At 47.7% G+C, this 13,050-nt stretch overlaps 1 protein-coding gene across 6 annotated transcripts; it reads right to left on the bottom strand.

Annotated features, from left to right (window-relative positions):
• Positions 1 to 9,844: 9,844 nt before the first annotated feature.
• ARMCX6 (armadillo repeat containing X-linked 6) lies at positions 9,845 to 12,789 on the bottom strand. Of its 6 annotated transcripts, none has more exons than XM_051827459.2 (4): positions 12,617 to 12,789; positions 12,209 to 12,290; positions 11,785 to 11,864; positions 9,845 to 11,490 (listed from the first exon to the last, which is right to left on the bottom strand). In XM_051827459.2, the coding sequence occupies exon 4, from the start codon at positions 11,343 to 11,345 to the stop codon at positions 10,449 to 10,451; it is 897 nt and encodes a 298-aa protein (XP_051683419.2). In that variant the 5' UTR covers positions 11,346 to 11,490; positions 11,785 to 11,864; positions 12,209 to 12,290; positions 12,617 to 12,789; the 3' UTR covers positions 9,845 to 10,448. The 6 variants fall into 6 exon arrangements, with proteins under 6 accessions (XP_051683419.2, XP_008271298.2, XP_008271300.2 ...); XM_008273076.4 differs by having other exon boundaries at positions 11,785 to 12,082; positions 12,221 to 12,290; XM_008273078.4 differs by having other exon boundaries at positions 11,785 to 11,981; positions 12,221 to 12,290.
• Positions 12,790 to 13,050: the final 261 nt, after the last annotated feature.

Here is a 13,050-nt window from a genome sequence, read left to right as displayed (position 1 = left end):
CAAGCACTTGGGCCATCCTCCGCTGCCCTCCCGGGGCCACAGCAGAGAGCTGGACTGGAAGAGGAGCACCCGGGACTAGAACTTGGGGTGCCGGCGCCACAGGCGGAGGATTAGCCAAGTGAGCCACGGTGCCAGCCAACATGTGGTTTCAAGTAGATTTTCTATTTTAGTTTTCTCTAAATACCCAATTAATAACATTAATGTCATTTATTACAGACCCACCCTTTGTACTTTAATTGAAACTGCATTAACTTTGTGGTTTAAAGTTTGAATAGGCATCCTTGGAATTTTCCCAAGTAGGCACAATCACTTAGACTTTTTTTGTCATTTATGATTTCTACTTCACAAAGACCTTTCATATTTCTTTTGGGGCTTATACCTAAATATTTATCTGTTTTTGTGCATTGATAGTCTTTACTTTTTCCTGCAATGCTACAGTACTTTGAATCCACTGACCTTATTCCCTGTACCATCACCCTGGACATATTTGTATTTTTCTGTTTTGACAACAGCAGTGAAAAAAGTGGACACTCAAGCGCCTTCCCACCGTGAGTTTCAAACTGATGGCAAAGGAAAAAGACGAGGCATTTGGACCTATTGTTCCACCAATGCTCTTTCCCCAGATCTCTACCTAAAGAACTGTTCCCTTATTTCATTGTACTTTCCTCCCCTTTTCCCCAAGTCACCTGGCAATGAAGTAGTCCAAACTAGTTCTTCTGGTTTATTCAATCATGTTCCTTTCATCCCTGGCAAGGTCCCCATTAAGTGTAGCCATCAGCGTTCTATTGTTCTTTGTTCTTGGATGTCTGGCTATGGGATGATCTTGAAGAAAGGAAAGGCAATTTGATGGCTCAAGTTATTACCACAAATAAGCACTCTGAAATAACCATGTCAAGCAATCCCTCTTTGAAGAAATATTTGCATCTCGCAAAGACCAATTGTCAACGTGGAAACCTACATCCAGAATTCTGTGGTTTTTTTTTTCCCTATTCAGATCTTTAAATTGGATATTAGATGAAGTTGGTGACTCTCTCAACTGGGAGTGAGTGTGGGAGTAAAGGAAGTGGTGAGAATGTTGTCACCAGTCTTTTCTCTCCTCATTTTCTAGTCTACCACTTAAGCTGTCCCATATTGGACCTAATACTTTTACAGCGTGTGCATGTGGGTGTCAAAAACCAGTAACCCCAAAGTCTTTAAATTTCTCTCCCTATACTGCAGAGTGGAGCAAAGGAATTCACAGCAAACATAGTTCTTTCCAGTCCTTACAACCAAGCTCAGGCCTACTAAGAGAAAAACTGGTAACATCAAATAAGCTTAAATAACCCTCTACCCAGTGCATTTTTAGTTGAGGTGGCTTTCCATGATTAATTTTCATAGCATTCATCACACTAATTGTATTTCCTGTTTCCTTTGACTGTATTCCCCATTAGATGATAAGCACTATGAACACAGGAATAGTGCCTGTTTTGTTTACTGTTTGATCTCCAGCTACTTGGCACATAAATAGTACTCAGTATCTATTCAATTTGATTGTCCAGTGTTCAAGCTAAAATTCTGTTTCTGAACAGTAGTTCATGCTGCACTACAGATTTTGTAAATAGTTTCAACAGATGTGAATTATGGGGGTTGGTGTTGTGGCACAGTGGGTTAAGCTGCCACCTGCAATGCTGGCATTCCACATGGATGCCAGTTTGAGACCCGTCTACTCCACTTCCAGTCCAGCTCCCTGATAATAGCCTGGGAAAGCAGCAGAAGATGGTCCAAGTGTTTGGGCCCCTGTACCCACACTGGAGACCTGGTTGAAGCTCCTGGCTCTTGGCTTCAGCCTGGCCCAGCCCTGGCCATTGTGATCATTTGGGGGAATGAATGAAAGAACTTGTGTCTCTACCTCTCTCTCTGTAACTCTGACTTTTAAATAAAACCAAATAGATGTGAATTATTTTGTAAAGACAACATTTGTTTTTAAAATGTGTTAAACAGTATTTACAGCTCTTAATTAGCTTAAAAATGCAGATGCCTTAAGAAGACTGCAGTAGGGGCTGATGCTGTGGCGTAGCAGGTAAAGCTGCAGCCTGCAGTGCCGGCATCCCATGTGGGCTCCGGTTCAAATCCCGGCTGCTCCACTTTTGATCCAGTTCTCTGCTATGGCCTGGGAAAGCAGTAGAAGATGGTCCAAGTCCCTGGGCTCCTGCACCCATGTGGGAGACCCGGAAGAAGTCCCTGGCTCCTGGCTTCAGATCAGCCCAGCTCTGGCCATTGCAGCCATTTGGGGAGTGAACCAACAGATGGAAGACCTCATTCTCTGTCTCTCCCTCTCTCTGTCTGTAACTCTGCTTCTCAAATAAGTAAAATCTTTTAAAAAATTTTAGTATTTATCAGTGCAATACATATATTTTATAACAAAGCAATTAGTGTAGAATTCATGATGAAAATAAAGAATTTCTCCCTCTGTGCACTTCCCTAGACTCAATCTGATTCTCTAGAGTGGCAACTTTTCTTAACTTTTCTGATTTTGATGCCTTCTGATACAGTCGGTCTCAGCAGGGGGCACTTTTGCCCCACAAGTGATATTTGTCATAGTTTGCAGACAGTTTTGGTTGGCATAAGTGAAATAACTTGTGTGTAGAGACCAGAGATTCTACAGTGCACAAGATCATCCCTGGCCCAAAGTTTTAATAATTCTAAAGTTGAGAATCCATAGCATTTTGGTTATCTTCAAAACTCCGAAAATACATTTGTACCACTAATGACTTTCTGATATGAAAATAGGACACTATTGCTCATTTATATAACCATCCTTCCTGCCCCTCTCTTATTCCAAGATTGATATTTTAGTTTAATCATACAGTCCACAAATTTTTATGAGCACTGTGTCGTATGTCAGGATGATCCAAAGCATTTGGAATTCAGGAGGGAGTGAGAAAGACAATCCTTTGTATTAGTCCCTTTCCTATAACTCTAGCAAAATACCCAAGGCTGGGTAGCTTAAAAACAAAAGAGGTCTATTTAGCTCACAGTTTTGGAAGCTGAAAGCCCAGTCAGCATTGTGGTTGGTCTGAAGAGGGCACCCTCTGACTGTATCACATCATAGCAGATGAGAGAGAGAGAGAGAGAGAGAGAGAGAGAGAGAGAGAGAGAGAGAGAAATAACCAGACTTGAGAGAGAGAGAGAGGAGAGAGAGAGAGAGAGAGAGACAAATAACCAGACTTGAGAGAGAGAGAGAGGAGAGAGAGAGAGAGAGAGAGAGAGAGAGAGAGAGAGAGAAGTAACCAGAATGTGGGAAGGAGCCAAACTTGCTCTTTTCTAAGAAGTCACTCTCTGGAGGACAGCTAGGTTCCCATGAGAACTATCTTAATTTCTTCCGAGCACAGCGTCCTTAGTAAGACCTAACGACGACCTCTCCCTAGGCCCACAACCTCTCACATCTTCACCCTGGGGATCAACTTTCCAGTGAATGAACTCCTGGGAGAGGCACTTAACCATGTCCCAACCACAGCAGCCCTTATTAAGTCTGCTTTCTTGTGGAGGAAGTAGACCATAAAATCAATTAAATAAAGCAGCTGAATTTAACTTTAAATCGATATACAGAAAATTTTATTTTATTTCAGAAACTTCTACCAGTTTACTTTGCCTCTTGTACAATGAGGGTAGCCAGCTCTGCTGTTCTTTCTTCTACCTTTTATCATCTTCTTCTATGTCCTGCATGCTGCCAGCTACACTTTTATTAAGACTCGTGCCTACTTGAAATCTCATTCCCACAAGTACTAGGTGAATCATTTTCTAAAACTATACCAGATGGGTTCAAGTGCTAGGACACTGCATGGCTCGGCAATGAGTGGCATTTAAATCACCATAATCATCTAAATGCTGTTCGGGATTTTTCTGTGTCTAGCGCTGAATACAGGAAGTTCTAATGGGAGGCTCGGTCGTTAAAGAACAGAATGTAAAAGTAAGTGGAACTTGGAGGCGTGAAGTGGAGACCTCAGTACATTTCTTCTATTAGAAGGGCAAACTTTCTTTGATTTCAAAAGTCCATGAAAAAAGTTAATTTTTTTTAAACTCCATGAAGGTACCTCTTGATAATGATATCCCCTCACTAGTGTTTGAATCCCTGATACTTTCACAGCCTAGGCCTGTCTTGGTAGTGTTACATTTATATTCATTTGGTTACTTCAGACTGTTCTGGAAGCCAAGTAGCCATGGTTTTCTTATATATACATATTTTTTTTCTAGTGTGGTAGACCTAGGTACAAGATATAAATCAACTACATCAGTTTGTATTTACCTGAATTCCTCTTACTAACTTGGAAGCGAGTTCTAGCCTGCTCCTTCCTATCTGGCATGGTCTGGTTCCAGGGACACTTGAGATTAGACCGCTATAGTTGCTTTAAAATGGTCTAGGACCCAAGGTCAAGGTTCTTCTGTCACTTATTACATTCAAGACTCAATAAGGGGGCTGACATTGCACCACTGCTTACAATATTGGCATCCCTTGAGGGAGCGCTGATTCCAGTGTGGTTGCTCCCCTTCTGATCCAGCTCCCTACTAATATGCCTAGAAAGCAGTGGAAGATGGCCCAAGTGCTTGGGATCCTGCCACCCATGTGGGAGACCCTGATGGAGTTCTAGGCTCCTGGCTTTGGCCTGGTATTTGGGGAGTTAACCAGCAGATGGAAAATCTCTCTCTCTCTCTCTCTCTCTCTCTCTCTCTCTCTCTCCATCTCCCCTAGTCTCTGTCACTCTGCCTTTCAAATAAATAAATAAATCCTTAAAAAATCAAAATTTTAAAAGACTCACTAGGTTTTTTTCCTTGCATTCCATTAAATGATGGACTCCTTCTGTATCTTAATTTACTGAACTTTTGGAACAAGTATGCATTTTTGTTTTGTCTATTGTCTATTGCTGCACAAAAAAGCATTCCAAAACTTAGCAGCTTAAAAAAAGCCATCTTATTTGCCTGTTGTTTTGTGGATCAGCAATTTGTAGTAGGCTTACATGGTCGGTTTTTCTGCTATTCTTGCCTGAGGTCCCTTATGTAGCTACAATCAGCTGGCAGATCAGCTGGGGACTGATTCTTCCTGTAGTTAGGGTTACCATGCACAGTAAAAGGAAATTACAGGATGCCCAGTTAAATATGAATTCACTAAACAATTCGGTTTTTTAAGTATAAGTTATGTCTCATGCCATATTGGGGACTATATGCACTAAAATTTTGTTTTATATTCAGCTGAAATTCAAATATAAATGAGTCCTATATTTGACCTGGCAACCCTGTCTAGAGGTCCTCAGTTGGAACAGTTCATTTTCGTTCTACCTGGTCTCATCCTCCATAGATCAGCCTGAGCAGAAAAAGTGGCAGCTCAGGTCTCTTCTCTGGTCATGTTTGTTTGCTGCGTTTAAACTGCCTGAGTCAGGCTGGAATGGGACAACACAATGGTATGGATACCAGGAGGCATGGTTCATTGAGGGCCATTACTATAGTATTTTCTTAGAGGTTCTTCGGTTAATTTTTCCTTCCTTATTTGCCTTTATCACACTTTCCGGTTTCTGTGACCTCTCAATTCAATGTATCAAGTCCCCTTTTATTGCTGAGTTCACTCCCTACACTAAATCATCTGGCATCCTGCTCCACTTTGGTCTGCTCAGAGTCTGCTGTTTGGCCATCTTCATCATCAAAGTAATCTTGATTGCTTTCCCGAGTTGGGGTCACTATTTCTTGGATTTCAGATTTACCTTCGAACTGCGTGCTAACTCATTGTGTTAGAGCACATGCTTCAATAACTTCCAAAGAGCAAGGTAAAGCTGCCACCTGCTAGCATCCCGTATGGACGCCGGTTCAAGTCCTAGCTGCTCCTCTTCTGATCCAGCTCTCTGCTGTGGCCTGGGAAAGCAGTGGAAGATGGCCCAATTTCTTGGGCCCCTGCACCCACGTGGGAGACCTGGAAGAAGCTCCTGGCTCCTGGCTTCGGATTGGTGCAGCTCTGGCCATTGCGGCCAATTGGGGAGTGAACCATCGGATGGAAGACCTCTCTCTGTCTCTCTCTCTTTCTCTCTCTCTCTCTCTCTGCCTCTCCTTTTCTCTCTGTGTAACTCTGACTTTCAAATAAGTAAATGAATCTTTAAGAAAAAAAGAACAAGGTAAAATATATGCGTACCTTAAGTCCTGAAAACATCTTTATTGTCATCACACCACTGCTTGATTGTATGTTTGGAGATATAACTCAAGAGCAAAACATGTTCTCTAAGGATTTCAGCATCTATACAGTGACATTTAGCATAAAATATTATGAATAACAAATCAGATACCAATATGGTTTGCAAGTGATTTCCTCCTCTGGAAAATTTTTAAGGTCTCCTTTTAATTTTAATTTTAATTTTAATTTTAATATTCTAAAATTTCTTGAGGGTGAGGCTAGGTGAAGATGTTTTTTGTTGAATGTATTGGGCACAGAACATGTCTTTAGTTACAAACACATAATACAGACAAATAATTATAATCAATGTATACATCACCCATAATTAACAAACATTGCAACTTTGCTATATTTGTTTATAATATTTTTCTTAATAGATAAAATTAAGTGACATGTCTTGTTCATATCATATTTTGCTCAAGTCCCTCCCCTGAGGCAATTGATTCTGCAAAATTAATGCACAACTTTCAGTGCCATTTTTATTTTGCTACAAATATATGTATCCAAATAATATGCAATAGTGTTTCACCTGTTCAAAATTATATAAATGGCATTATGCCTTATCTTTCTGTAAACTAATTATTTTACTCTACATTAGGGCTCTGAGAATTGTGTAGTTGATATAGTTAACTCATTTTTGTGGCTTTATAAATTCTATTATACAAATATATGACATTATTTATTTGGAAACCTCCAGCAAACCTCAACCTTACAGTGAAACATCGACCATTCAAATCAGAACCAAGACAAATACACAGTGTGTCCTCAGTACTGGTGTGCTGGAGGTCCTCGACACTGCAATGAGATAAGTAAAAGAAGTGATCTATGAATTACTGAATAGGAAGAGGTAAACTGTTATAATTTGCTAACTCTGTCTACTTAAGTCAGAGAGAAAAAAAGAGGTAAAATAATGCAGTTAATAAGTGAGTTCACCAAAAGAGGATGACAATGCTGTATCAATAGCTTTTATAGAAAACAATAGGAATTGTTTCTTAATAAATTTATTTGTGAATGGGAAATGCATACATGAGTACAAAATGAAAGAGGCACAAAGGACAGAAAGAGATAATTCATGCTTTTATTACCTTTCCTGTGCAAATCCAATAAACCTGCCGGCGGGGGGGACAAAGCTATGCTTTTCTTTGTGCATCTTTCAAGAAATATTCTGCACTATCTTAGGAAATGTATGATCACATATGCTGACAAATGATGCTACAAAATGTGTATAAAATACTTCTAATAATATACAAAACACATTATCCCGCAACTTGGCTTTGTCCTACACACACAAGAGAACAGTACAAATCTCTAATGGTGCTGAAGTCAGCCGAGTGAGGGCTGCTGAGCTCCCTGTGGGCTGGAAGACGCCCCAAGAAGCTATCTAGCACTGAAGGCTGCTCACAGGCACCCGTGTGGCCCTCCCCACGGGCCCTGCGCCACCTGCCTTAGGCCAGCCAGTGAACTGAGGCTCCCCCAAGTCAGACAGAGGGTCCTGGGGGAAAGGGCTGAGCCACAGAAGGGTCTTAAACACAAGAAGCCACGGAGGGTGGCATGCTGGGCACAGTGCCTGCGCATCTCAGCATGCGCCCCACAGTAGCCTGAGAATGGGGCGCTCGACCAGCGGTGCAGGCTCCTTGCTTATCCCCCCGTGAGCAGAAGTCCGGTCCCATCCTGGGCTGGCAGCTGGCCAAGAGTAAAGCCCAGGTAGGTCACTGACGTCACAGTTCTAAGGAAGTCGCAGAAGGCTCGGGAAGCTGTCCAGCAGACTCTGTGTATCAGGGAGGGGGGAGGGTGTGTCTAAGGCGGGACTAGAGCAGAGGCTGTGAGCAGAAAGCAGCCTGCAGGGTAGAAAGGAGGCGGCGAGCTTAGTGTGCAGAGAAGAGTACAGTGCGAGCAGACAGACGGAAGACAGGCACACACACACATGCACACGCACACGCACACGCACACGCACAGAGCATGTGTCCTGGACAGGGACGGGCAGGGGCTGCCCTCCACCGGGCTGTGCTGGAGCCAGGGCTGGTGACCACCTGCCTCTGACACCCAGCAGGGGTTCCTGGGAGAGAGACTGGAGCCAGTGCCCACCCCACCTGCCAGCTGTGGAGCTAAGGCTGGAGATGACTTGGCAAGGGCTGTGCAGCTCTGCGGGTGACGCCATAGTGGTGGAAACGGCTTTGAGAGTGACACGCAGGACCCTGCTGAAGATGCAGCCTCGAGATGGGGCGAGCCTGCTGGCAGGCTCCATGTCTGCACCGTGGTGTGTGCTCTGACCTGGAGGGGGCGGGCTGGGGCATCAGCCCTGAGTCACAGGGACAGGAAGCAGGCTGGGGAGAGCTGCGGGAGTTGGTGGGGCAGGCAGTACCTAGTGGCACCACCCATCATGGCAGCAGTGAGATGGGGAAGAACAAACCAGGGCCTGCAGTGCACGAAGCACACACAGCTCAGGCTGGGGTGGCGCCTCCCAGGCAGGACAGCTCCCCTCAGACTGTGGCAGGCTCGCACTGACCTCCACGAGGAAGCCCAGGAAGGCTGGCTTGTACTGTTCTGGGAGCGATGGCTCTGTGCTGTTTTCATTCTCCATCACCTTTGTGTTTTGGGTGGGGCGGGGGAGGGGACCCAGTGATCTCCCCAGTGCCCAAACATCTCAGTGTGTTGATGAGGGCCCTGGTGGCAGTGCTCCCAGAATCCAGTGGGACCTGGGCTGGTGACTGGCACCAACCCGAGCAGGCAAGGGGTGAGGGCTAGGACCAAGGCTTCCTCCGGTAGACACAGTGGTGCTTCAGGACGGCAGTGCTAGCAAGTGGGAAGGAGGGCTGTGACTTGAGCCCAGATGGCGCAGTGGAGTCGCTTGGCTGCAGGCGGGCCGGCCTGGGTCAGAGCTGCTCAGGGGATGGGGCAGAACGACTGTTATGTCCTCTCAGAGGCAGGAGTGTGCCAGGGTCTCTAACATCAAGTGCTTGACAGGTGGAGCAGGGCAGACCAAGGGCAACTGGGGAGTGTGCAGGGCCGTGGGGAGAGCATGTGAACTCCCTGGGGACCACGAGCTGGGAAGCAGGAGAACAGCCTCAGCCTTGATACCTGGATCCTAGAGCCAGGAGGTGTCCCTTAGATGGCACTGGCCAAAGAGGCCCCCCCGGGGAAAGTGGTGGCATGCAAGGAAGGCCTCCTGGAACAATGATGGCCCTGCCACACTGGCGCTAGCTCCCAAGACACGGGTGGTCCCATCAACAGCTGTTAGGACCAGGAGGAATTTCTGGGTCCAGCCAAGGAAGGCCCAGCAGGTTTAACCTTGGGGAAGGCGGTTCTTGGTATCCGCAGTCACTGCTAGCCACTTGCAAGCCATGCGAGGTGCAAGGGCCTGGGGAGAGGCAGGGTCCCCATTCCTGGCTGGAGGGTTTCCCAGTGTTGGTCAGGCAAGGGACCTGGCAGGTGCATGGGCAACTTTGGGTGGTGGATGGTACAAGCAGGAAAGCTGGAACCCACCTGGAACCCAAGCTCGGGAAAGGGAGAAGACGTGAGAAGCCCAGAGAGGAGAGGTGAGCGAAAGTGAGGCGAGGCAAGGCTCTGTGTGGAGAGGAGCAGGTGCAAGGCGTCCTGCATCTTTCTGTTTCTCCTCATGCACACTGCAAGCTCAAAGACCAGGGCCACGGCTTTTTGTTTGTTTGGTTTTTGCCAGTGAAAGCACACAACTTTATTGATGATACACAGATGTAGACTTGGGTGGGGGAGACTGGGGGCAATAAGGTAGCTAGAAGGGCAGTGTACTCTTGGGATGGGCAGGTTCACCATCCCCGAGCTCCTGTAGAAGAGAGAGTCAAGGCAAACCCATTCACCCAAGCGGCAACAAACGCATTTTCAGCTCAAGCTCACGACTGCGTCTGGTCTCTGCAGAGCGGCTCTGCTTAGGCGGCAGCAGCACTCCTGATGCTGGAAGCAGATGTCCTTTATCCACAGCTGGCAACCAAAGTGATCCCTTTAGCACACCAGAGAGCTGCTAGTGAGGAAGCGACTGTGCACATTGCCTGCAGACTGCAAAACCAGGAAGTGACTGCAGGCTCTGTGGAGCCCCCACCTGGCCAATGAGAATGTGGTCCTCGATGAAGCCACTGCAGCGTTCACCCAAGTGATGTGGTGACCAGCTAAGGCTGCCACCTCTGGAGCACCCACTGCAGATTCTCTGACAGCTGCAAACCTTGTGGGCTCTGAGTGGGTGGAGGGGAGTGAGATCCAGTCTCATCGTGCCTGAGACGGACATTTAATAGGCAGGGGTGTGCAGGAGCAGCCCTGGGTTTGCACTGCGGGCTAAGAAGGCCATGAATGGAAACAGCATGTAGAAGCCCAGCCATTCTCCCGCCAGCGCTGGCTTTTCAGACAAACCCATCCACAGTTTCGAAGCCTGAACCTCAGCCCGTCCACTTCCCTCTGGTATCAAAGGAAACTGCAAGTCTGTAATGGACTTGGCAAGCATGTCATTAATAACCGCCACACTTATTAACAAACTGAATCCAGCCTGCTGCAGAAATGCACCACAGCAACGTGACACAGTCTCCCGATACACTTCGGCGATGGACGTCTTAATCTGGCCCTGACTTTGAATGCTGGCATGGGAGCTTCCCAGGGCACACAAAGCCTGCTCCCTGAAGGTGCGCTGGGGAGTGGGTATCAGGTTTCCAGCCCTTGAGAGGCTGGCCAAATGACTATTGATACCGTGGCTAAGGGCAAAGCCAGCATCCTGGCGCTCCGTCAGTCCCTGAATGAACGGACACGTGTAGTGGCGAAGACTACAACTGACATGTTTACAGCTCTGAGCACTCCAGGTATTTTTATGTTCATAGGGGAAAGGCCGTTGTTTTGTTGGGTGTGCTCTGCTGGCCTTGCCCCCACCTGAGGGTCTGTCCTCAGTGCCACCTGGGGCCCCGGGTTCAGTCCATTCCCCATCCTCACTCCAAGGCCGAGCCATAGTCGTGAAATCAAACCAAATCTCGGGCTCTTCCTCATCCGGGTCCTGATCATCATCCCATTCCTCTTCCTCCTCCTCCTCTGAGTTGTCACTCTCATTTCTTCCTATGGTCAATTTGTAAACACAGTAGCAGGCACCAGCCCCAATCATCAATCCTGCGGCCATCCAACCCACTTCCCGGGCCCGTCCCATGCTCAGGTCCGTGCCAGCCTCAGGGCAGGACAGGAGAGTGCTTTGGCTCCACCTGATTGAAGAGGACTTAAGACCAGAATGTGTAACGTACGAGGGTAGCAGTCTTCAGCCTCTGCCAGGCTCCTGTAGCTCTCTTGAGAAGAATCTATGGGCAAAAAAGAGGATTAGGGTTTTGGACTGTGCCTGGTTATATGGTTCACCAGAGAGACTGGGTGGAGTGTTACTTTGGGGGAAAGGTGGATTATTAGGAAATTATTATTATTATTATTTTTGGTTCTGCGTTCCCCAATCTATCCTCAGGATCCACAATTTCTTTTTCAGGTTCCCAGCGATGGGACTGCCTTAAGGGTGACAGCGAGATTGGAACCCTCAGGTAGACTTTCCCTTCACCTCACAAACCTCCACCCTCAAAGATCCCTGAGCAGTTTCTCCCACCAACCTCTACCGAAGTCAGGCCAATGCCTTCTGTCCTCGCCTTCTGTTGTCAGTGTTTCCTCCACAGCGATATGGGGACAGAGTCTGGCAGAAGGACAAATGCAAAGACAGGTAGGCAGCAACGGAGAACTGAAAGTGTAGTGGATGGATGAGCACTGAGGCCGTTTAAGTCCCAATATCCACTCTTGTGAATCTGAGGTCCTTGAGTTGAAAATATTTCTCACTGACTTTCCCAATGCGAGCTTCCCCCGCCGCGCTGGTCGTCCGCCATTTCCCCAGCAAAGGCCGCCACACCCCTTTCCCTGCACCGAAACGGGAGGGGGTGTGGAGAAAGAAGGGGCCAGGAGAGGGCGACTCGGACCCGGCCCGCATAGATCCCAGTCCCCCTTCCCCCACCGCCTTCAGTCAAAGTCCCGAGCTAAGCCCACCTTCACACCGACCTGCACGGTTCCCACCGAAGCAGTTTGCTCCTTCTCTCGCCGCGATCTACAGGCCAACAGACCTATACACCTGCAAACGCAAAGGGGCCCGAGGGGCACACGGTGCTTGGTGGACGGATCAGTACCTGGGACGTGACGCCCCGATTGTAGAACCTTTCTTTCCTAGGAGTCTCGGGAACCGCCATTCACTGCCCTTACCCCCACCTGAAGCCCGCCACTTCTCTCTACTAAAAAGGAGCGCGGGGTGGGGTGGGGGTGGGGGACGCTATTTAGAAAGTACACGAGAAAGGAACACAGCTCCGATCCGCCCGAACTTGGATCCGCAGCGCTCAGGGCCCTCTCCCACCCCACCCCACCCCACCCCCACTTCCCATCAGCGCTCACCCTCGCACCTACCCGCGCGGTCCGGGGCTCCTTTCCTTCTCCCTTTACCCGCCTGCAGAGTAATAGGGGGCTGGTACCCAGACAGAGGCGACTAGCTGGACTTCTGCTCGAGGCGGCTCTTGGTCACGTGACGGACACGTCACCAGTGAGCTCTGGCCCCCAATCTCCACTCCCACAAGCAGTGCGGCAGGCGCCCGCCAGCCCTGTACCTCCCCCCAGCACGCTGGGCCCTGCCACCCTTTCCCCCATGACAATACCAGAAAGTAGGAGGGGCCGTGTTTCGCTGGTGATTGAACTCGACTTTTTCTCATTACAGCAAATCGCAGCATCTTTTCCTACGTCTACTCCTCGCTTACACTTCTTGGGGAATTCTCATCCTTTTCTGGGTTCCGAAACTCCTGCACCCCCTTCGTTAATTTCTGCAGCTTTCACATTCAATCTCTGCA

Source organism: Oryctolagus cuniculus, chromosome X (assembly GCF_964237555.1).
Source record: "Oryctolagus cuniculus chromosome X, mOryCun1.1, whole genome shotgun sequence".
Taxonomy (NCBI): Eukaryota; Metazoa; Chordata; class Mammalia; order Lagomorpha; family Leporidae; genus Oryctolagus; species Oryctolagus cuniculus.
This window is presented reverse-complemented; position numbering and strand designations above follow the sequence as displayed.

Excerpts from the sequence above, each read along its gene's own strand:
- ARMCX6 (XM_051827459.2), bottom strand. The coding sequence starts at position 11,345 with ATGGGACGGGCCCGGGAAGTGGGTTGGATGGCCGCAGGATTGATGATT.